This window comes from Rana temporaria, chromosome 7 (assembly GCF_905171775.1).
Source record: "Rana temporaria chromosome 7, aRanTem1.1, whole genome shotgun sequence".
In the NCBI taxonomy this organism is placed as follows: Eukaryota; Metazoa; Chordata; class Amphibia; order Anura; family Ranidae; genus Rana; species Rana temporaria.
In genome coordinates this window covers 181,850,391-181,875,109 of record NC_053495.1, presented here as the reverse complement: position 1 = coordinate 181,875,109, position 24,719 = coordinate 181,850,391, and the positions used below count along the sequence as shown (strand labels likewise).

Sequence of the window (24,719 nt, the reverse complement as noted above, 5' to 3'; positions counted from 1 at the left end):
TTTAGGTCTGGACTTTGACTGGTCCATTCTAATACATGAATATGCTTTGATCTAAACCATTCCATTGTAGCTCTGGCTGTATGTTTAGGGTCGTTGTCCTGCTGAAAGGTGAACCTCCGCCACAGCCTCCACTCTTTTGCAGACTCTAATGCCGCATACACACGATCGAACATTCCGACAACAAAACCGTGGATTTTTTTTTTCCGACGGATGTTGGCTCAAACTTGTCTTGCATTCACACGGTCACACAAATGTTGTCAGAAATTCCGAACGTCAAGAACGCGGTGACGTACAAGACTACAACGAGCCAAGAAAAATGAAGTTCAATGATTCCGAGCATGCGTCGAATTGATTCCGAGCATGCGTAGACTTTCTGTGCATTGAATTGTGTACACACGGTCGGAATTTCCGACAACAACTTTTGTTGTCGGAAAATTTGAGAACCAGCTCTCAAATTTTTGTTGTCGGAAATTCGGACAGCAAATGTCCGATGCAGCATAAACACGGTCGGATATTCCGACAACAAGCTCACATTGAACGTTTGTTTTCGGAAATTCCATCCGTTTGTATGCGGCGTAACAGGGTTTCTTCTAAGATTGCCCTGTATTTGGCTCCATCCATCTTTCCACCAACTCCTACCAGCTTCCCTGCTGAAGAAAAGCATCCCCACAACATGATGCTGCCACCACCATGTTTCACGGTGGGGATGGTGTGTTCAGGGTGATGTGCAGTGTTAGTTTTCCACCACACATAGCGTTTTGCTTTTAGGCCAAAAAGTTACATTTTGGTCTCCTCTGACCAGAGCACCTTCTTCCACATGTTTGCTGTGTCCCCCACATGGCTTCTCGTAAACTGCAAACGGGACTTCTTATGGTTTTCTTTAACAATGACTTTCTTCTTTCCACTCTTAATTGCAGAGAAAGGAGGTTCTACAAAGTATTGACTCAGGGGGGCTGAATACAAATGTACTCCACACTTTTCACATATTTATTTGTAAAAAAATAAATAAAAACCATTTATCATTTTCCTTCCACTTCACAATTATCTGCCACTTTGTGTTGGTCTATCACATAAAATCTTAATGGGGTATGAATACTTTTTCAAGGCACTGTATAATAGCAAATTAAGTGATTACCTAAAATTAGAGACAGAGGTGCCCCCCTGGACTCTTACACCAGGTGGGTTGAACAGCATTGATTAACGCAGGCTCAATGCAAGAACATACAAAAACAATTATTCTCTACGAGCCCTCATTACATCATACAAGTGTGTTATAGGTAGATTCAGGTAGGGGCACGCTAATTTGCGGCGGCGTAGCCTAGCGTGTTTACACTACGCCGCCTTAAGTAAGAGAGGCAAGTACATGATTCTCAAAGCACTTACCTCCTTACTTAGGGCGGCGTAGTGTAAACGTGGCGGGCGTAAGGGCGCCTAATTCAAATGGGTTGGAGGGGGGCGTGTTTAATGGCAATGAGGCTTGACCTCACGTTTTTGAAATTTTTTGCCTACTGCGCATGCGCCGGGCGCCTACATTTCCCAGTGCGCATTGCGGCTAAGTACGCCGTACGGGCCTATTGATTTCGACGTGGACGTAAACGACGTAACTCCCGATTCGCGGACGACTTACGCAAACGACGTAAAAAATTCGAACCTCGCGGCGGGAACGGCGGCCATACTTTAACATTGTTATTCCACCTCATAGGTGGAATAACTTTAGGCCGCCTAAGGCCTTACGGAAACGGCGTAAATAGACTGTGGCGGCCGGGCGTACGTTCGTGAATCGACGTAGAAACTCATTTACATATTATACGCCGGCCGCAATGGAAGCGCCACCTAGCGACCATCCGAAAAATTGCAATCTAAGATACGACGGCGCAAGCCGTCGTATCTTAGATATGTTTAAGCGTATCTCTGTTTGAGCATACGCTTAAACATAGGTCGGCGTAGATTCTGAGTTAGGTCGACTTATCTACTAATAAGTCGGCCTAACTCTACCTGAATCTACCTAAAAGTGTGCATTGCACAAAAAATGGAGCATTTCTGTTTTTTTTTTTGCAGTGCAATGAACAAAAACGCATGCAATACACTGCAGCACGTTCCCAATGTATTGTTGTGCAAAGAATTGTATAAAGTGTCATTGTTACATTTCAATAACATTTAATGTGTATTTGAATGTTATTTGTGTGCTCCTTTTTTTATGTTTTCATTGTCTTTTTTTTTCTGTAAAAAAAAAAAAAAATGCAGTTTATATAGAGCTGTTTTTGGCACAGGTGAAGTATAGTTAAAAGGACCTTCCATATGCCTTATTTTGATCTTTGTCATGATATCAGGTTCCGTTACATCTAATGAGTGTATCACATTCAGCATCATGTTTTTTTTCTACTGACATGATATCTTTCATTTCCTAGAATGACAGCACAGCATACATGATATACAATGATGCCCCTGCAAGAACAAGCAACTTTTCCACACACTATGGTCACTCTAAGGGTCAGTTAAATCTCATTGTCTACATAAAGAATCTACAGATAGTTACACACTGTGGACATGCTAATGGAGATGGTCAGAGACTGTGGACACAGCATAGGAGACGGTCAGACACTGTGTACATGCTATAAAAAAATGGTCTGCGACTGTGGGCATGCTAAAGCAGATGGTCAGAGACAGCTGATATGCTATAGGAGATGGTCAGAGACTGCTGGCATGCTATAGGAGATGGTCAGACACTGTGGGCATGCTATAGCAGATGGTCAGAGACTGTGAGCATGCTATATGAGATGGTCAGAGACTGAGAGCATGCTATGGGAGATGGTCAGAGACTGTGGGCATGCTATAGGAGATGGTCAGAGACTGTGGGTATGCTATAGGAGATGGCCAGAGACTGAGAGCATGCTATGGGAGATGGCCAGAGACTGAGAGCATGCTATAGGAGATGGCCAGAGACTGAGAGCATGCTATAGGAGATGGTCAGAGACTGTGGGCATGCTATAGGAGATGGTCAGAGATGTGGGCATGCTATACACACACAACAGATATTTGCCTACGGGACTTTAAATGAGGCATAATACAAAAGTCATAAAATATAAATGTATTGTACAAGGTTTTGACACATAAATGTATAAAGTACATATCAAAAATGTTGGTATATCAAGCCAATGTGTTACTTGTAACAATATATAATGTACATCATGGTGGTATATTTTCAAGTACTGTACAGACATACCCTGCTTTACATACCCTTACTTTATGTACACTCGTGAGTACGGACATACCCGCGAGTGTACGTAAAGTGCCTCGCAAGTTTCGGACACATTGGCTTCTATGGGAAATCTTGGTCAGCTTGACATGGCACTGATCCTTAATAGTTATAAGCTTTGTGTTCGAGTCGAACCCATGTTCGACTCGAACATCGTATGTTCGATCGTTCGTCGAAAGACGAACGTTACGGGCCGTTCGCGCCAAATTCGAGTGACGCGTTAAGGCCCATAATCCACTGCGGCATTGCTGGCTGATGATTGGCCAAGCATGCACTTCAACCCCCATGCTTGGCCAATCACAGCGCGCAAAAAACAGAGAGCCATAATTGGCCAAAGCCAGGGTGGCTTTGGCCAATTATGGCTCATGGCTCAGGGCTTTAGTACATGCCCCACACTATAAAAGGCCGCCTGCAGGGCGGCCTTGTGTAGTGTGTTGCGGCGCTGTTTAGGGATCTGTCAGAGAGAGAGAGAGAGAGAGAGAGAGAGAGTGTCTTTTTTTCTAGGTAGATAGAGCAGGCAGGCAGGCAGGCAGGCTAGTCAGTTAAAGTTACAGTGTGTAGAGGATATATATACATCCCAGGTGTTGTACATATATTTATACACTGTATAGTTTAGCTAGATCAGTTCTTCCTAATTTACTGTCAGGCAGTTGATTGTGCTAGCTGCAGTATTCTCACGTGGTGTATTGCCCGTGTGCTCTGTAGTTTGCACCTAAAGTTACTTGGTGTGTACTTCACTTGTGCTCAGTAGTTTGCACCTAAAGCTACTTGGTGTGTACTGCACTTGTGCTCTGTAGTTTGCACCTAAATCTACTTGGTGTGTACTGCACTTGTGCTCTGTAGTTTGCACCTAAACCTACTTGGTGTGTACTGCACGTGTCCTCTGTAGTTTGTTCCCTGGGGCAAGACCCGGGTCCCCAAACCCGTTTTCCGACAATAACTTGCATATTGGGCTTTAAAATGAGCACTTTTGAATTCGAACGTTCGAGTCACATTGACGTCAATGGGGTTCTAAATGTTTGCGCGAACGTTTGGTCCGTTCGAAGGTTCTGGTGCGAACCGAACGGGGGGGTGTTCGGCTCATCCCTACTCCTGAACCATAAGTGACAGGGACACCAAACTTGGGGAGTACAGAGAGGGGATGCCGGACTACAACATATCCGATTTTGGGGTTGGCCAGCTTGCCTAGGTAATCTACCATGTCATAAAATGGGGGTGTTCATGTGGATACCACTATGGCAATGTATCATCACCTGACAGTTGTATTTTATGATAATTGACATGTAATGTATGTATATGTATGAATACATATGTAGCCAGAACTCATATTTTAACTCCATTTCCATTTTCTGAATTCGATTTTGTCTAATAAAGATTTTATTAAAAACGAAAACATCTTGATTGAAATATTTAGCTGCTAAAAGAACCTTGGGGGAATCATCCCATTTTGCAACATTTTGGGGTATACAGCCTTTCAAACGCCGATATGCGTTTTTCTATTTATCTACCATGTCATAGGCCTGGGTCCCCTTAACATGCTCCCCAAGTTTGCAGTGCCATGTCAATTTACATGCATTGAGAAGTGAAAAAGGGTATTGCTTCACTTTAAGTACATTTTCGTTTTACATACATGCTCTGGTCCCATTGTGTACTCAAAGCGGAGTTCCACTCGTATTTCAGTTTATTAACAAAAAGTGTAGCTGCTTACTTAATAAACAGACACTCACCTGTCCCCCGGTCCAGCGATGCAGCCACCTGAAGCCTCGCTTCTCTCCCCGCCTCTCCTCGGTGCCAGCATCACTCACCCGGCTGTGACAGTTTATGTTGCACTGCACGTCCTGAATGGCCCAGCAATCTTTTTGGAACTGGGACGTGTCCCAGAAGATTGCAGGGAGGGAGGCGGAGAGAAGGAGTCGCCTAGGTGGCACGAGCGGAAGAGGAAGCTGGGTACCTGTCAAAACTAGGTACTACCCCCCCCCCCCCAAAAAAAAATGTCAGTGGAAGTTCGACTTTTGGGTGAATATGCAATATGGGATGCATCTTTTAACTCAACACTTTTTGTGAATACTTTCACTTCTTCAGTGACGATTCTCCAACCAAACAGATCATGAAAAAAAATCTTTTCCTTTGAGATCATGATCTGGTTTGGTTGGAAAATCATCACTCACCTTTGCAAACACTAGGTTGGTTTTTGGTACTTTGATATTTTTTTAAACGCAGTCATAAACTCTCTTGTGCCACCTCTTTTGCCTTTAGGTGTCTTGGTCCCCTTCCACTACTCCTATGTCAGACACTGAGCAGCGGTCACCATTTGGAGGCGCTATGTTTTATCAAGTTTGAAACTGGTTTTATAGAGTTCTGTTGTTGGAGGCATCTACTCCTGAAGAAGTGAAAGTATTTACAAAAAGCGTTGAGTATCAAGATGCATTCCCATCCTATATTGCAATCATCTTGGTTATGTAAAACCAGCTTGATGTACATTATATATTGTAACGTGTAACCCATTGGCTTGATATGCCAAAATTTTTATGTGTACTTTATACATTTTTGTGTCACATCCTTGTACAATAAATTGATATTTTATGAATTTTGTATTGTGCCTCATTTAAAGTCCCGTGGGCGAATATTGGTTGTGTGTATGTTATATAAGGAGATGGAGACATGATATGTTAGGCACCTGGTTACAGTTATTTTCTACAATTATTAACCACTTGCTTACTGGGCACATATACCCCCCTCCTGCCCAGGTGAAATTTCAGCTTCCGTCACTGCGTCGCTTTAACTGACAATTGCGCGGTCGTGCGACGTGGCCCCCAAACAAAATTGACGTCCTTTTTTCCCCACAAGTAGAGCTTTCTTTTGGTGGTATTTGATCACCTCTGCGGTTTTTATTTTTTGCGCTATAAACAAAAAAGAACGACAATTTTGAAAAAAAATACAATATTTTTTACTTGTTGCTATAATAAATATCCCAATTAAAAAAAAAAAAAAAAAAATTTCAGTCTAGGCCGATACGTATTCTTCTACATATTTTTGGTAAAAAAAAAAATCGCAATAAGCGATTGGTTTGCGAAAAATTATAGCGCCTACAAAATAGGGGACATAATTAGTATTTTTTATTATTTTTTTTTTTTACTAGTAATGGCGGCGATCTGCGATTTTTATTGGGACGGCGACATTATGGCGGTACATCGGACACTTTTGACACATTTTTGGCACCATTCACATTTATACTGCGATCAGTGCTATAAATTACTGTATAAATGTGACTGGCATTGAAGGGGTTAACACTAGGGGGTGAGGAAGGGGTTAAATGTGTATACTGCTTAGTGTTCTAACTGTGGGGGGAGGGGGGTGACTGGGGGAGGTGACCGATCTGTGTCCCTATGTACAAGAGACACAGATCGGTCTCCTCTCTCCCTGACAGGACGCTGTCTCTGTGTGAGCCGGCAATGAGAAATTATCTCATATGTTTACATATGAGATCATCTCTCATTGGCCGCACAGATCACCTACCGAACGGCCACTCCGATTGGCCGTTCACGTCGATCTGTGATTGGCTGTGTCCAAGGGACACGGCCAGCACAGAGTTTCCCCGCTGCGCTCTCAGCAGCGCGCGCGGGGAACGAGCAAAGGGGCGGACGTCAATTGACGTCCACTTGGATTTTCAGGTCCGCGCTGTAGCCGTCATTCGGCTATAGCGTGGGCCTCAGGAGGTTAAGTAAGTTGAGCATTATTGGGTTTTGACTTTGTAATTTTTACTGATCAGGGGTCTCCAAACTTTCTAAACAAGGGGGCAGTGTCCCTCGGAGTTTAGAAGGGGTGGACTGTGGCCAGTGGTAGTAGAAAATGTCCCGGCATCAGGGGGAGTAAACAATGCTTCAGGCTTGGTGGTCATTGGGAGAAAAAAAATCGACATATCATTTGTGGTGGGTAGGAGGAGGAATAGTGCCCCATCATTGATGTCAGTAGGAGGAATAGTTTCCAATCATTGGTGTCAGTGGCAGGAAATATTCCCTTGGAGTCAGTAAGAGGAATAGTGCCTCTTATCAGTGTGAGGAATAGCGTTCCAAGGGCCAGATTAAGGCTTGAAAAGGGCTTCATTAAGGCCCGCAGGCCGCAGTTTGAAGACCACTGTACTACCCGTTCGACGGGTGACCTGTCTATCAAAGTGCCCGGGCAAGGGGGAGGGGCTATACATGACATCGCGGCGGGGGAACACACAGCTATTCAAATGCAAATGACAGCTGTTGTGTTTCCCCAGCGCATAGTAACTAGATGTCGGCAGCGGCGGGGGGGAGGGGGGGGATTGACTTGGCTTTGTCTAAGGTGGCAGCGGCAGCAGCTCTCCTCTCCCCATACGAGGACTGCTCTGCTCCGCTCTCCGCCCCCTCTCCACCCCCTCTCCACCCGCACTCCACCCCCTCTCCACCCGCATTCGGGGAAAAAAAAAAGTATTCTACCAGGCATCGGGAGTATTTGCGCGAGTACAAGTACTAGCGCAAATACTCAGTATCGGTCCCGATACCGATAATAGTATCGGTATCGGGACAACCCTAGTAACAATGTAGCCACATAAATCTGTGCTCAATGGGACACTGTAAAGCCCCATACACACGATCAGAATTTCGACCATGTGTATGCCCCATCGGAGTAATTCCATCGGAAATTCCGATGAATCCCATTGGAGTTTAGGGGCCAGATTCACGTAGCTCAGCGGATCTATAGATCCGCTCGATCTACGTGAATTAAGATCCGCTCCCGCAAGTTTAGGAGGCAAGTGGCTAATTCACAAACCACTTACCTCCAAACTTGCGACGGCGGATCCTAAATCCCCCAGCGGAATTCAAATTCCGCGGCTAGGGGAGTGTCATATTTAAATCAGGCGCGTTCCCGCGCCGATTTAAATACGCATGCGTCGTCCGGGGAATTTCCCGGCGTGCATTGCTCCCACTGACGTCAATAGGACGTCAGTGGTTGCGACGTGAGCGGGACTTGCGACGCGCGTGTTCGTGAATCGGCGTACGCAAACGACGTAGGAAATTTCAAATTCGACGCGGGAACGCCGGCTATACTTAACATTGGCTGCGCCTGATAAAAGAAAGGGTAAGTATACGACGGAAAACCGCTACGGAAACGACGTAAAAAGAATGCGACGGGTCCGCGTACGTTCGTGAATTTGCGTATCTCGCTGATTTACATATTATTTATCGGAAATCAGCGGGAATGCCCCCGGCGCCATTTTTAAATTTAAAAAAAGATCCGACAGTGTAACACAGTGTAACACTGTCAGATCTTAGCCCTATCTATGCGTATCTGATTCTATGAATCAGGCGCATAGATAGGACCAGTTTACGTCAGAGATACGATGGTGTATCTGTAGATACACCGTCGTATCTCTTTGTGAATCTGGCCCTAGATGTTTACATGTTGTCTTTTACTCCTATGGAATTCCGTCGGAACTCCGATGTGATTTTGGGTGGACAAAGGTCGTGTGTACAGGGCAGTAATATGGCTTAGAGCGGTGTGTTCATTCCAAGCTGTATGTCCTCTCATCTTCTCAGCACAGTCATCTGTTTTGTTTTTTTTTGGTTTGAAAAGCCTCTATGTGTACCTTCCCCAGTTAATGAAAACTGTTGACGTTTTTACGCTTGTTCCTTCAGAAGGTCAAAGCAAGATCATGACCAGAAGTTTCTAACCTCACACATAGCCTCTGTGGATCAATATCAATTAGTCAGTTAAAAATTAGCTTGTTTTCATTCAACTTTCAGTACTGTTAGACGGCCAAAACCTAAAACCACTATATGTTGTATTTAAAGAGGAAAGTAGAGGCTTCTGCAATAGTTAACTAACTGGTATGGACAAACATCTCCAACTGTACTTTGAACACTGTGCTTACAATGCGAAAAATATTATTATCCTTAATAGGCCGGTAAACTGAAATTGCCTTATTAAAAAAAAACACATGCATTAAAGTCAGTATATAAAAGCCAACTGGACCTCAGTTCAAATTATCTGAATACATTTCACTTTAAGGTTGCCATTTGTTCGTGATTGAAATGGTTTTGAATGGTATGTCCCCAGCAGTGGCGGCTGGTGCTCAAAATTTTTGGGGGGACGCAAACAAAAAAAATTGCAGCCTCACTGTGCCCATCAAATGCAGCCACTGTGCCATCAATTGTCACCACTGTGCCATGCCATCAAACGCAGCCACTGTGCCATCAATTGTCACCACTGTGCCATGCCATCAAATGCAGTCACTGTGCCATGCCATCAAACGCAGCCACTGTGCCATCATCTCGCACCACTGTGCCATGCCATCAAACGCAGCCACTGTGCCATGCCATCAAACGCAGGCACTGTGCCATGCCATCAAACGCAGCCACCGTGCCATGCCATCAAACGCAGCCACTGTGCCATCAATTGTCACCACTGTGCCATGCCATCAAACGCAGCCACTGTGCCATGCCATCAAACGCAGCCACTGTGCCATGCCATCAAACGCAGCCACTGTGCCATGCCATCAAACACAGCCACTGTGCCATCAATTGTCGCCACTGTGCCAATTGTTACCACTGTGCCCTTTAATTGTCGCCACTGTGCCAAATTGTCGCCACTGTGCCCATTCATGCCGCTGTGCCAATTGTCCCCACTGTGCCAAATTGTCGCCACTGTGCCTATTCATGCCTCTGTGCCAATTGTCCCCACTGTGCCCATTGTCGCCACTGTGCCCATTGATGTCACTGTGCCCTTCGTCGCCACTGTGCCCTGTAAAATGCCTCTTCCCCCACCCGGCACTTACCTTTACTAGAGTCAGCCATCCACGTCCCTCGATGTCTTCTCCCGCCCTCGATGACGCTTTAGCCAATCAGGTTACCGATAGCCAGAACCGGTGAACCTGATCGCCTGTCAGTCTTATCCAAGGAACGCACCGCCAGTACATCCCGAGGATAAGCATTCGGAAGCCGACTACAGCCTGAGGGCCGCTGGCTCTGATAGGCACTTCCGTACAGCCAACCAGCTGCCGTTATTCAGGGGGCCGGCGCTCTAGGTCCGGCCATCTGAAGAGACCAGTGGCAGCGGCGACAATAACATCGATTCATGCAATGCAATGAATCTATGTTATTAGTCAGTGGCGGTGCGGAGCCAGAGGGGGCGGCGCTCCAGCGCCCTCTATGGACGAACCGCCACTGGTCCCCAGGACTCAAACATTCCCAGTGAGTGCAAGGTTAAAAAATGTCAATATGGCACGATGGGTGCAGCCTGGGCTGGGACAAACTACATTGATGGAAAGTACAGTGTGGTCCAGATCCTCAGGATAAATCCTTTGGCTTTAAAAACCGCTGAAGAATCCAGCACACCTAATGCAGCATATCTGAGAGATTAAAGAGATCTCTAAGCACCAAACCGACAAAAAGATAAAAGTGTTCAGACTAGGTGTAGTGGGTGTGTAAACATTTATTAAAGGAAGACAATTAGCAACTCACATAAAGTAAGACAGATAATACTTATCAAGGATTGCCAGCTGGGGAGGACACCAAGGGGACTGTCACAATGGATACACTGGATATGGTCCGGATGGCACCTGCAATAGCTAAGAGAGACACCAAGGGGGCACCAATCTAATTGCAGCAAGGTGGAGAGGTGGATACAGCACACAATAATTGGCAACTCACAGTTTGTGGATGATCTCATGCATTGCAGTCATTGGTGGATCTGCAGCTGGGAGGAGGAGGCATCCCGGATCCCAAGATGGAGCTGCTGCTGCTGCAAGGAGTGGAATGTGGTACCCAGGGTGACCAGGTAGCCTCAGGACAGAAAGCAGCACATGTGGATTGATGGAGAGCATGCAAGGACAGGAAATGATAAAACAGGAAGTGATGTCAGGGGGGTGAAAACATGTTTTGAAGCCAACGCCACTTTTTCAAGCCAGAGGGTGCCCCAGGCCCCACACTACAAGAACCCAATTTCTTTCTTCAATATGTGAATTATGCAGGTTTTGGGACCTGGGGTAGCAGAATAGTAGATGCAACGCAATGGCAAGGTCTGGTGAGTACAATTCAGGGAGGGAGGGGGTCATTTGTTCTGGAGGTGGCTTTGTCATGGTGAGTGGGGGATTTTATTAGAAAGAGTGGGTCATTTTTGCTAGGGAGGCACTCTGTGAGCTACTTACTCCTGACTCCTGCACTCTATGCAGTAAATACTCCTGACCCATACGCTCTATATTACACATTTTTGCTAGGGAGGCACTCTGTGAGCTACTTACTCCTGCACTCTATGCAGTAAATACTCCTGACCCATACACTCTATATTACACATTTCTGACCCTTGCATTTTGTGTTTTACACTCTGTGTGTCATGCATTCCTTAACCCTGCATTCTATGCACTCATGACCCCTGCACCCTGTGACCCAGAGCAGAATAGACTCAGGTTTTATTTACCCCTACCTCTTTAAGCCCCTCCCACTGTTCGCACAATGAATATGTCTGTACTTTCCTCAGAGTGCCCAAGGATGTTCTAGAAATGTTGCAATCCTAGTAATGCCCCAATATTCTGTTGGTAATGGCATCAATAAGAATTGCAGGTCATACACCAATATGACGCTTATGGAGCCAGTCAAGGATGCGTTACAATTGTCTCTTACACTCTAATGTCCTTGAAACAGTCACATATATTATTCTTGTGGTGGTTAGTATTCTAATTACACGTGGCACAAGGGATGATGTTAGTCTCATATGGTGATTGGAACTAATGATGCATCCAGTGAACGCACACAGACGGGTTTCATGCTACAGATGTCTACAGTTTAGATGTCTGTTCTGGAGCTGTTACTTGGTGAATCGGCCCTTCTACAGATTGTGCACAATGTCCACTATTTAGCCTTGATTCTATGACTGCTATGATGACCCAATCAATTAGCATGGTGCCTAAAAAGGTTGTCACTCACCATAAAGATTTAGTTAATGGTAGACATGGCTTCTAATTTTACCATTAGCCTTTAAAAAGCCAATTATTGAAATATATATGTATATCCTGTGTGACAGGAAGTCAGGTAAATCTGTGGGTGTTGTCACAAACGGGACATACATTTCTGCCTTGCTTAGACAATACACTAATCATTATTAGGCGTCGGCTGCGAGAAATAGCCAGACAAGGTCTAAGGGAGTTGAAAGACTCCAGCTGTTCAGAGTGAGGAAATTAAAGGCCTCTATAAGAAGTCCAGAGGGTTACCACTAATTGGCTGCATCACTCCTAAGGCTGTGTGAGTAGGAGAGCAGTGCCAGAAGGTCTTCTGTGAAGGTGAGGAGAGGATTGATTTTTCTGTGTGATAAAAATCAAAAGACTATTGTTTGTGCTGTATGACCAGCACTGTCTACCCAGCAGTAGGCTGTGTTAGACTTCATAGATAGGTTCCTGTGTGGCTAGGATTTATTTTATGTTTGATTTTGTTTATGCTGTTTGGATGCTTGCAATTGTTTTCCAGCAAGATGGAAAAATAATCCAGAAACTTTGTTTTCAACCGTCTTTGACTGCCAGTCTGTAGAAATTCAGTGTGTGGTGAACCCATCCAAGGGGTCACACACAGGGCCGGTCCTAGACGGGGTGCACGGGGTGCACTGCACCCAGGCGCCACAGGGGAGGGGGCGCCAAAGGAGCACCATTGGTCCCGAGTGTGTTGCCAACGAGTTGGCTGCCACAGCGCCGCTGGTGGTAAATAGCGCTGCTGAGCGGCGCGCCAATCGATGTGTCGTGCTAGTCAAGTCACGAGCGCATGTCAGTGAGGGCGCCGTGACCCGCCCACAGCAGTGGCTACATCTCCTGCCCCGGCGCCCGCTGTATTCCACGAAGGGAAGAGGAGGTTAGTTAAGTCCGCCTCACCTCCTCCCCATGTACCCCCTTGTGCCCGCCCACAACCCCTTTTGCAGCCAATCTGTGCCTGGGAAGGGGTGTGGGCGGGAGATTTCAAAGCGACACTGATGTGATGTCGCTGGACACGTCTCCTCCAGGCTCCAGCATCAGCAGGAGGACAAGGACGAGTGGTAGGCGCGCCGCGCAAGCTGCCAGGGAGCTGCTGCAAGAAGCAGCAGAGCACCTCCCGGAACAAGAAGGTTCTTGGCATCATACACGAACACAGACCTATCTTCCTATCCCTCTCTCTCTCTCTGCCCCACCTCTCTCTCTGCCCCACCTCGCTCTCTCTCTCTGCCCCACCTCGCTCTCTCTCTCTGCCCCACCTCGCTCTCTCTCTCTGCCCCACCTCGCTCTCTCTCTCTGCCTCATCTCGCTCTCTCTCTCTGCCTCATCTCGCTCTCTCTCTCTGCCTCATCTCGCTCTCTCTCTCTGCCTCATCTCGCTCTCTCTCTCTCTGCCTCATCTCGCTCTCTCTCTCTCTGCCTCATCTCGCTCTCTCTGCCTCATCTCGCGCTCTCTCTCTCTGCCTCATCTCGCGCGCTCTCTCTCTCTCTCTCTCTGCCTCATCTCGCTCTCTCTCCCTCACTCTGCCTCAACTCTCTCTCTCCCTCCCTCACCTCTGCCTCACCTCTCTCTCTCTCTGCCTCACCTCTCTCTGCCTCACCTCTCTCTCTCTCTCTCTGCCTCACCTCTCTCTCTGCCTCACCTCTCTCTCTCTGCCTCACCTCTCTCTCTCTATGCCTCACACCTCTCTCTCTCTGCCTCACACCTCTCTCTCTGTCTTAACTCTCTCTCATCTCTCTCTCTCTCTGCCTTAACTCTCTCTCATCTCTCTCTCTCTCTCTGCCTCACCTCTCTCTCTCTGCCCCACCTCTCTCTCTCTCTCTCTGCCCCACCTCTCTCTCTCTCTCTCTCTCTGCCCCACCTCTCTCTCTTTCTGCCCCACCTCTCTGTCTGCCCCACCTCTCTCTTTCTGCCCCACCTCTCTCTCTCTGCTTCACCTCTCTCTCTCTCTGCCTCACCTCTCTCTCTCTCTGCCTCACCTCTCTCTCTCTCTGCCTCACCTCTCTCTCTCTCTGCCTCACCTCTCTCTCTGCCTCACCTCTCTCTCTGCCTCACTTCTCTCTCTCTCTCTGCCCCACCCCTCTCTCTCTCCTCTCTCTGCCCCACCCCTCTCTCTCTCCTCTCTCTGCCCCACCTCTCTCTCTCTGCCCCATCTCTTTCTTTCTTTCTCTCTCTCTCTCTCTGCCCCACCTCTCTCTCTGCTCTACCTCCCTCTCTCTCTCTCTCAAATCCACCTCTCTGCAGTGTGTAGAGGGGTATCCAGGGGTGTAATCAGGGTAGTGGCATGTGTGATCAGAGTGGGGGCACTGGTATGCTTCATTTGATGGGCACTGGTAGGTTACAATTGGTGAGCAATGATAGACTCCATTTGTTGGGCACTGGTAGGCTGCAGCCTACCAATGCTCACCAATTTGGTCGGCACTAATAAGGCTGCATTTTGTGGGCACTAATAAGGCTGCATTTTGTGGGCACTAATAAGGCTGCTTTTTGTGGGCACTAATAAGGCTGCTTTTTTTGGGCACTAATAAGGCTGCAATTTGTGGGCACTAATAAGGCTGCATTTTTTGGGCACTAATAAGGCTGCATTTTGTGGGCACTGGTAAGGCTACAATTGGTGACCACTGGTAAGGCTGCATTTGGTGGGCACTGGTAAGGCTACAATTGGTGACCACTGGTAAGGCTGCATTTGGTGGGCACTGGTAAGACTACAATTGGTGGGCACTGGTAAGGCTGCATTTGATGGGCACTGGTGAGGCTGCATTGATCTCTTGTACCATGTCTGCAGTCTCTGACCATCTCCTTTGGGGGCTCTTTATAAACAGACTCTCTAACAGAGGCCCTTTCTGTGCCCATTAGAGAGACCTCCCTCCAGGTCCAATTAGAGTACTCTGCTTCTCTTCCTGTATTTTGTTTATTGTTAAGAGTTTGTGGGAGGATCCCAGGGTAACGATAACTCCTTAGGGGGAGCATTTCTGTGTTTGAATCGTTGCCATATAAACATTTGTAAAGGGGGAGGAGTTCGTAAGGTGACCACGCCCTTGTAGGGGCACCAGAAATATTTCTGCACCCAGGCGCATGTGACCCTAGGATCGGCCCTGGTCACACACCCCGCTACCGAGCTAACCCCTCACACCTGTATTTGTATATAGACATTCCAGCACAGTTGGTCTTATATATTTTTCTCCCAGTTGACTAGTCCACCGTGATCTCTTAATCCACTTTAAAGAAAGCAGCAATCCAAACGTTTACCATAAATATGGTGCACCTAGCATCTATCAAAACTCTTTTCAAACTATATTGATGAGTAATATAGCGTTATCATAATTACAGCATGTTCAATTTATTGCTCAGTATTCCATAGTTGATCTTTCAAACCCTCATTTACAGGGGGGTATAAAGCAATTGTAGCTATCCTATACTTCAGAATGGAGATATTGTCCCTCCAACGATTTTGCTCTCTGGGTAATGTCATCGGTTAGCCACACCCCATGGCTATATAAGAGTTGGCAGAGAGCGGGCGACAACAAAACAGATGAAGTCATCAACAGAACAAGAGCGGCTTTTTTTTTTTATTTAGAGGGTAACCGGCGGCGAGGAAGAAGACAGCAGTGGGAAGAGACGCGGCGGCAGGATAAGACAGTTCGAGGAGAAGACGGCAGGAAGAGATGGCTGGAAGGAGAAGACAGCGGGAAGAGACGGCTGGAAGGAGAAGACAGCGGGAAGAGACAGCTTGAGTAGGAAACGACAGGAAGAGATGGCTGGAAGGAGAAGACAGCGGGAAGAGACAGCTCGAGGAGAAGACGGCTGAAGGAGAAGATGATGGGAAGAGACAGCTAGAGAAGACAGAGCTATTAATAAAGGAACTGTCAAAAACCGGCTCTTGTGTTTTTAGTACATTTCACTGCTTTTTGCTGAATGGGTAGGGGTATGATGTACCTGATACCCATTCACATGGGGGTGGGGGGGCGGTATCTGGTGGCCCACTTCTTAAAGGGGGGCTTCCAGATTCTGATAAGTCCCCGCCTGCAGATCCCAACAACCACTGGCTAGGGTTGTCGGGAAGAGGCCCTTGTCCTCATCAACATGGGGGCAAGGGGCTTTGGGGTGGGGGGATGCAGAGCCCCCCTGCCCCAAAGCACCCGCCCCCAATGTTGAGGGCATGTGGCCTGGTATGGTTCAGGAGGCGGGGTGCTCGCTCGTCCCCCTCCCTTTCCTGATTTGCCGGGCGGCATGCTCGGATAAGGGTCTGATATGGATTTTGGGGGGGGGGGGGCAATTTTTTTTTTTTTTTTTTGCTTGGTGTTCCCTTTTGAATCCATACTAGACCTGGAGTACCTGGGGGGAAGTGAACCCCATGCCATTTTTTTTGCAAATTTATTTTATTTTTTTACATTCATCTTTCAGGCTTCCAGGCACCCTCCTTTAGCAACCAGCTATATACAGTGTGTTTTACAGTGTGTTTAAAGGGGGGACGGACGGACGTAAAACGTGAAATGCATTAAAACTGCATGCAAAAGAAAAGCATAAAAAACCCTGGTTGTCAGGTCTGGCAGAACTGTGCGATTTAAAACATGTCAGTACTATCAATGGTGGCTAGTCGGCATCCACCGAATTACACTGAGAAAAGACGAAAAGTGATTGCTTATAGGGAGCCAAAAAAAAAAAAAAAAAACAAGCTTAGTAGATTTGTTTTACTTCATTTATGGAGTTCTGTTCTTATTGTAATCCCTCTAAAAGAATGTCTTTGTATCTTTCCAGGAACTCTATTTTTTGACCAGCACCAGGGATTCTGGCTAATCCACAGCATTCCTCACTTCCCCCCATTCCCAGAGGATGGCTTTGGCTATCCCGATACTGGTAAACTCTTTGGCCAGACGGCCATCTGTGTGACCTACAAATATTTTCAGTTTAAACAAATTGGTAAGTAGGCTTTGAAAGGAGATTGCTTTTCATTCAAAACGGCATTCACCATCACTTTTATTAGCAACACTGGTTATACACAGAATTATCTAAGCAGCCAATCATGTAGCAGCAGCAGCAGCACAATGCATGCACTAATGCAGGTACAGGTCAGGAACTTCAATTACAGAAAAACCTTGGTTTGAGAGTAACTTGGTTTGAGAGCGTTTTGCAAGACAAGCAAAATGTTTTAATAAATGTTGCCTTGATATACAAGCGATGTCTTGATATAAGAGTAGCATCATGTCACAACTGAGTATAAAAGAGAAGAGAGGCGCCTCTAAGAGCCCATTCACACAGGGGCGACAGCCGCCTGACAAGTCGCGTCCATCTGCAATAAAACTATCTCCTATTTTGTAAACGCTATACATTTTTCGCAAACCAATCGCTTATTGCGATTTTTTTTACCAAAAATAGGTAGAAGAATACGTATCAGCCTAAACTGAGAAAAAAAATGTATATCTTTTTTGGGGATATTTAAAGAGGGGGTTCACCCTATAACATTTTTTTTTTCTAGCATTAAAGAGGAGTTCCACCCAAATTTGGAACTTCCTCTTATCCCACTCCTCTCCCCCTTACATGCCACATTTGGCATGTAATTTTTTTGGGGGGGGAGTGGGGGCTTCAGCACGAGTGGGACTTCCTGTCCCACTTCCTCCTTCCTGAAGGCGACTAAGCTTAGTCGCCTTCAGGAAGTGGCTGCTGTAGGCGATCGCCTAGGACACGTCACAGGTCCTAGGCGATCTCCTGGCCAATTACAGGGCGCGGCGCCGGGCCGCGCCGCTCGCGCATGCGCAGTGCCGCGCTGCTCGCGCTCGCGCATGCGCAGTGGGTGCCCGGCCGTGAAGCCGAAAGCTGTCACGGCCGGGTGCCCACACTGAAGATGAAGACGCCGGCCGGGGAGGGGGGGAGAGGAGCGGAGCCCCGGCCGGCGCGTCGCTGGAGCGCTGGAGCAGGTAAGTGCCTGTTTATTAAAAGCCAGCAGCAACACTTTTGGTTGCTGCTGACTTTTAATAAACATACAAATGGCTGGAACTCCCCTTTAAATTAAGCATAGTAGCGCGAGCTACAGTATGCCTTTATTTTATTTTTTTTCCCCCGTACTCACTGTTTAATCCTATAGTGAAGATTCAGACTCCCCGCGGGGAATGGGCGTTCCTATCCAGAGGGAAGATGATTGACGGCTGGCTCTGGCGCGTCACGCTTCTCCGGAAATAGCCGAAATAGGACTTGGCTCTTCACGGCGCCTGCGCCTAGTCTGTGCGCAGGCGCCGTATAGCGACGTGAAGAGCCGAGACCTACTCCGGCTATCTTCGGGGAGCGTGACGTGCCATAGCCGGCCGTCAATCATCTTCCCTCTGGATAGGAACGCCCATTCCCCGCGGGGAGTCTGAATCTTCACTATAGGATTAAACGGTGAGTACGGGGCAAAAAAAATAAATAAAGGCATACTGTAGCTCGCGCTACTATGCTTAATTTAATGCTAGAATGTTGTTATTGAGGGTGAACCACCGCTTTAATATAGCAAAAAGTCAAAAATATTGTTTTTTTTTCAAAATTGTCGCTTTATTTTTGTTTATAGCGCAAAAAAATAAAAACCGCAGAGGTGATCAAATACCACCAAAAGAAAGCTTTATTTGTGGGGAAAAAAGGACGCCAATTTTGTTTGGGAGCCACGTTGCACGACTGCGCAATTGTCAATTAAAGCGACGCAGTGCCGAATCACACAAAAACACAAAAACTGGCCAGGTCCTTTACCTGCATAAAGGTCCGGGTCTTAAGTGGTTAATGCTATTCTATACAAGCCAAGCAAAAACAAAATTTGAATAAATGTATAAAATGAATACTAATGAACATGATTTATTTTTCCTGGATTTTTCATTGGATCGCTGACCAGCTACCCAACTTCTGTACTACAACCCAAATGTTTACAACTGCTCCATCCCCGACCTGTACAGAGAAGATCTATGGGGTCTGTGTACCATATGTCACGGCAAGCGCTTTCCTTGGGTAGATGAAACCAGGATTGCTATACTGAGATCAGCGGAAGGAGAAATATTTCAGAATTTTGCTAAATCCAAGTACTTTGTGGATGGTAAGTAAATAAGGAGGTTGTTTAGTAATATTGAGCCATCATTGAAGACTATTGTCTCCATGCGCCTGTGATCCCTTTTGTGAAGGAACATTATTTTAGGGCAGGGGTTGACAAATTTGCTTGGAATCTAGGAGCCAGCTAAAAAAGTTAGGAGCCAGAAAACGCACCCCGTCCCGACGAGCTTGCGCGCAGAAGCGAACACATACGTGAGCAGCGCCCGCATATGTAAACGGTGTTCAAACCACACATGTGAGGTATCACCGCGATTGGTAGAGCGAGAGCAATAATTCTAGCCCTAGACCTCCTCTGTAACTCAAAACATGCAACCTGTAGATTTTTTTAAACGTCGCCTATGAAGATTTTAAAGGGTAAAAGTTTGTCGACATTTCACGAGCGGACGCAATTTTGAAGCGTGACATGTTGGGTATCAATTTACTCGGCGTAACATTATCTTTCATAATATTAAAAAAAATGGGGATAACTTTACTGTTGTCTTATTTTTTAATTAAAAAAAGTGTAATTTTTTCCCAAAAAAGTGCGCTTGTAAGACTGCCGCGCAAATACGGCGTGACAGAAAGTATTGCAACGATCGCCATTTTATTCTCTAGGGTGTTAGGATAAAAAATATATATAATGTTTGGGGGTTCTAATTAGAGGGAAGAAGATGGCAGTGAAAATAGTGAAAAATGACATTAGAATTGCTGTAACTTGTAATGCTTAACTTGTAATACCAACGGCTCACCACCAGATGGCGCCAGCTTACACATCTGGTGGTAATAACTTGTAATACCAACGGCTCACCACCAGATGGCGCCAGCTCACAAAAAAATGTTTTGCCCACCTTCCAAGCCAAGTCGCCAGGACACTATTTCTAGTCGCCATGGCGACCTGGCGCCCGGGATTTGTCGACCCCTGTTTTAGGGGTCTGTGTATCTCTAACAGCCAGGCACAACATTGAATTGAGAATTAAAGCCATATTCCAGGAAAAAAGCTAAATACACGGATGAAAAGCATGTATAGGATTTGTGTTTGTGCCCATTCAGATCTGAAATATACACGGCTCTGTCCTCTCTGGGGCAGGAGACCTGATTTTTCCCTGTTAGTTGAGAAATACTACAGATCTACTCTTCAAACTCCCAACACCCCCTGTTACTGGGGAGTGAGAGTGATAAGCATGCTCCTTGTAGGGTGAGCACGTGTCCCGGATTGCCGGGACAGTCCCGCATTTTGCAGGTCTGTCCCGGGCACCTTCATTCCAGGACAATACAGTGTCCCGGAATGAAACTGACACAGCCCCCCCCCCCCCCCCCCCCGGGCCAATCTGATGCCCCCAAAAATGGCCGCCACATCACCGCTTTACTCACTGACAGTACTTGTCCTGGAATGCCTGGAGGAGCACAATTCTGCCCCCTGCTTGTGATTGGAGAAATCATAAATCCCGCCTCTTGTGTCCAATCCCTGTGCTGTGATTCGTTATAGCACAAGCTGATTTTTGGGAAGGGAGGGTGTCCCCGAATGGTAGTTTGGACATGTGGTCACCCTAGCTCCTTGTACTGTATGTAGCACAACGGATTGGCTCCTTGTGCTGCTTCTTCCTCAGCCAGTTCAAGCTTTTCTGTACAGGGACTAAAAGAGGCTGATTCCAGTTTTAATTCAGACACACTGGGGGTTATTTACTAAAGGCAAATCCGCTTTGCACTGCATGTGCACTGCCATTGCACTTGGAAGTGCAGTCGCTGTAGAGCTGAGGGGGACATGAAAGGAAAATAAAAAAACAGCATTTTAGCTTGCAAATGATTGGATTATAAAATCAGCAGAGCTTCCCCTCATTTCAGATTTACAGCGACTGCACTTCCAAGTGCACTTGTAGTGCAAAGTGGATTTGCCTTTTGTAAATAACCCCCACTGCTTGCATTAACCACTTTGCGGCGGATCGCCCGCCGTTGTTTTGTGTTGCTACTGTGAAGAGGAATGCCATTGTTATGGTAGCAGCTAGCAACCATAACCCCCGGTATCCTTTTCAAGAACGGGGGGTCCGCCCCACGATAGAAGTGGTCTTTTAAAATGACAGTAAAGCTTTTATTTATTTATTTTATTAAAGTGGAGTTCCACCCATAAATATAACATTACTTCAGTAGTTTTAAAAGGATGTCATTAGTCCTTTTAGAATTTTTTTTTTTTTTTTAGATGCCTTCAAAGTGTTGTTGCTAGGCAGAATAGTTAATCTTCCCTCTTCCTGCACCTAGGTGCTTAAGCTTCCTAACCTACACCGCACAGACTCCTGGGAATGTAGTGGGTGTAACTTTCCAGGAGTCTGTGCAGTCCCCAGTCTCGAAGAATCATGTGACTTGGACAGTACAGGTGCTGAAACCTGATCTGAAACCTATTTCACTGCTTGTGCAGCACTGAGCATGTGCGAGATCTGCAAGGCTGAAATCCAGGAAGTCATACAGTCTGGCTTCATGATGCCCACACTTAAGATGGCCCCAGTCAATTTCTATTTTATAAAGTGTCTAAATGCTCTAACAACCTAACAAAACGGACCTTAGTTTACAGACTAACTTTACTAGAATACATTAAGCTTGTGTATTACAGGGGTATTCATATTTAAAAAGTAAAATTGTGGCCGGAACTCCGCTTTAAGTTATACTTACCTGCCCTGTATGACAATATTCCATTTACCTCCTATTCTGGAGCCCCTTTGCCAGCAATCTCTGCTCCCAAGGACTAGGATCCGAAATTTATTTTTTCTTTTTGTGGGTTAACAAACATTTAAAGGGTAGATGGGTGAAGGTGCTGTAAATAATGTGATTTATATAAAAAAATATTAAATTGCAACTGAAAGCAATTTTTTTTTACATTTTGGATAGCGTAAGGGAGGGTTAAAACTCCTGTCAGTTTTTTTTCCCCCATCTGTCACCCATAGGGCAGGTTTTGCTTTGCTTTCTGTCCCATATCAACAACAGGAAGTGAGAGGAAACCCCTACAAAGTGAGGGAAATCCGTGGCAGTAGGATCACTGGAACAAGTTTCCACAGTGGAAGGTTCCAGTTCTATTCCTGTTCTCGTGATCAGTGGTGTCAGTGGGAGGAATAGTGCCCCATCATTGGTGTCAGTGGGAGGAATAGTGCCTGATCATTGGTGTCAGTGGGAGGAATAATGCCTGATCATTGGTGTCAGTGGGAGGAATAGTGCTTCATCATTGGTGTCAGAGGGAGAAATAGTGCCCCATTGTTAGATTGTTTAGTTGTCTCTGGGCTTGCTACAGTGCTCTGTTATATTGTTGGAACCATAGGCATGCGCACAGGGTATGCCAAGTGTGCCAGGGCACACCCTAATCACCCTGTGCTGCGCAGATCTCCCCTGCTGCTTGGCTGCAAGGAAAAGGGACTGGGGAATCATTCAGTAAGAGTTAGGCCGACTTATCAGTAGATAAGCCGACCTAACTCAGAATCTACGCCGACTTATGTTTAAGTGTATTCTCAAACAGAGATACGCTTAAACATATCTAAGATACGACGGCTTGCGCCGTCCTATCTTAGATTGCAATATTTTGGATGGCCGCTAGGTGGCGCTTCCATTGTGGTCGGCGTAGAATATGTAAATGAGTTGATACGCCGATTCACGAACGTACGCCCGGCCGCCGCAGTAGTTTTACGCCGTTTCCGTAAGGCATTAGCAGGCCTAAAGTTATTCCACCTATTAGGTGGAATAACAATGTTAAAGTATGGCCGCCGTTCCCGCCGCGAGATTCGATTTGTTTACGTCGTTTGCGGAAGTCGTCCGCAAATCGGGATTTATGTCGTTTACGTCCACGTCAAAATCAATAGGCCCGTGCAGCGTACTTAGCCGCAATGCACGCTGGGAAATGTAGGCGCCCGGCGCATGCGCAGTAAAAAAAAGCGTCAAAAACGTGAGGTCAAGCCTCATTTCCATAAAATACGCCCCTCCAACACATTTGAATTAGGCGCTCTTACGCCCGCCGCATTTACGCTACGCCGCTCTAAGTAAGGAGGCAAGTACTTTGAGAATACAGTACTTGCCTCTCTTACTTAAGGCGGCGTAGTGTAAACACGCTAGGCTACGCCGCCTTAGTTTTGCGCGCCCCTACCTGAATCTACCTATATGTCCGCAGTCCCTTTCTTTTTCTCCAAAGTGAGACATCATGGGTCTGTTTAGACTCCTGATATTTCACCAAAGCCCCCCAATGGGGCTTAGAAAAAATTGTAAAAAATAATAATAATAATCATAAAAAAAAATTGTATAAAAATACAAAAAAAATAAAATTGTAAAAAAGTAATACAAAAAGGGGTCTCAAACTGGTGGTCCTCCAGCTGTTGCAAAACTACCCATCATGCCTCTGCCTGTGGGAGTCGTGCTTGTAACTGTCAGCCTTGCAATGCCTCATGGGACTTGTAGTTTTGCAACAGCTGGAGGGCCACTAGTTTGAGACCCCTGTCCTAATGCAATAGGCTGCGCACACCTATGGTTGGAACTGGATACAAACATAAGTGTGTTTTTTCTTACTATTCTAATTCCATTAGTAATGTCTCCAAACTCTCATACTCAACATAAAATCAGATTGGTTCTTATGGGTTACAATTTATTTTTTCTCCAATGATGAGTAAATGTATATATATGTTACATACCGGCTCCTCTTTCACTGTGTGGTTCCTTTCCCAATACTTATCTAATAGATATCTTCACAGCCTGGATGGCCCAAGTTCTGGATTCAGACTTACTGACAGAAACATGGCAGCCCAAGGGGGAGGAGCTTCCATCGAACTGCTCCCTGCGATGGCACGTCTACAACATACGGAGGATCGCCCTGAAAAACCTTTCCTTCTACTCTCATAACGATCATTCCAAGTGGTGTGTTTCCGGGGCGTACAGCGGGGGCTGGATATGCATTGGAGACCTGAATCGCTATCCTGAGCAGAGATGGAGAAGTGGAGGCTTCATTTGCACCCAGAATAAGCTCATATTCAAAGCATTTTGGGGAATGGTCGCCTACTACACTGAATGTAAATAGAATGTTCATTTACAGGTTTGACTTTTTGGCCCGGATTTAGAAAGGACTTACACCGACGTATCTTCTGATACGCCGCGTAAGTCCACGGATGCGGCGTCGTATCTATGCGCCTGATTCAGAAAACAAGATACGCCTGAATTTTCCTTTTAAGTCTCCTACGCCGTTGTATCTTGGGCGCATATTTACGCTGGCCGCAAGGGGCGCTTCCATTTATTTACGCCTTGAATATGTAAATGACCGAGATACACCGATTCACGAACGTACTTGGCCCTGTCGCTGTAATCTACGCCGTTTACGTAAGGCGTACGTCCGGCGTAAAGTTAAGCCTCATAAAGCAGGGGTAAGTCATGTTAGGGTATGGACGTCGGAACAGCCGTCGTATTTTACGTCGTTTACGTTAG

The 24,719-nt window shown here is 46.2% G+C and overlaps 1 protein-coding gene across 1 annotated transcript in view; it reads left to right on the top strand.

The window, feature by feature from the left end:
- DNASE2B (deoxyribonuclease 2 beta) overlaps nt 1–24,439 on the top strand; it is a 29,148-nt gene extending 4,709 nt beyond the window's left edge. Inside the window, exons 3-6 of the mRNA XM_040360586.1 lie at nt 2,409–2,490; nt 16,992–17,153; nt 19,090–19,287; nt 23,984–24,439. Of these exons, the coding sequence (XP_040216520.1) occupies nt 2,409–2,490; nt 16,992–17,153; nt 19,090–19,287; nt 23,984–24,318 (777 nt within the window). The 3' untranslated portion in view covers nt 24,319–24,439. The remainder of the gene's footprint in view (nt 1–2,408; nt 2,491–16,991; nt 17,154–19,089; nt 19,288–23,983) is intronic.
- Nucleotides 24,440–24,719: the final 280 nt, after the last annotated feature.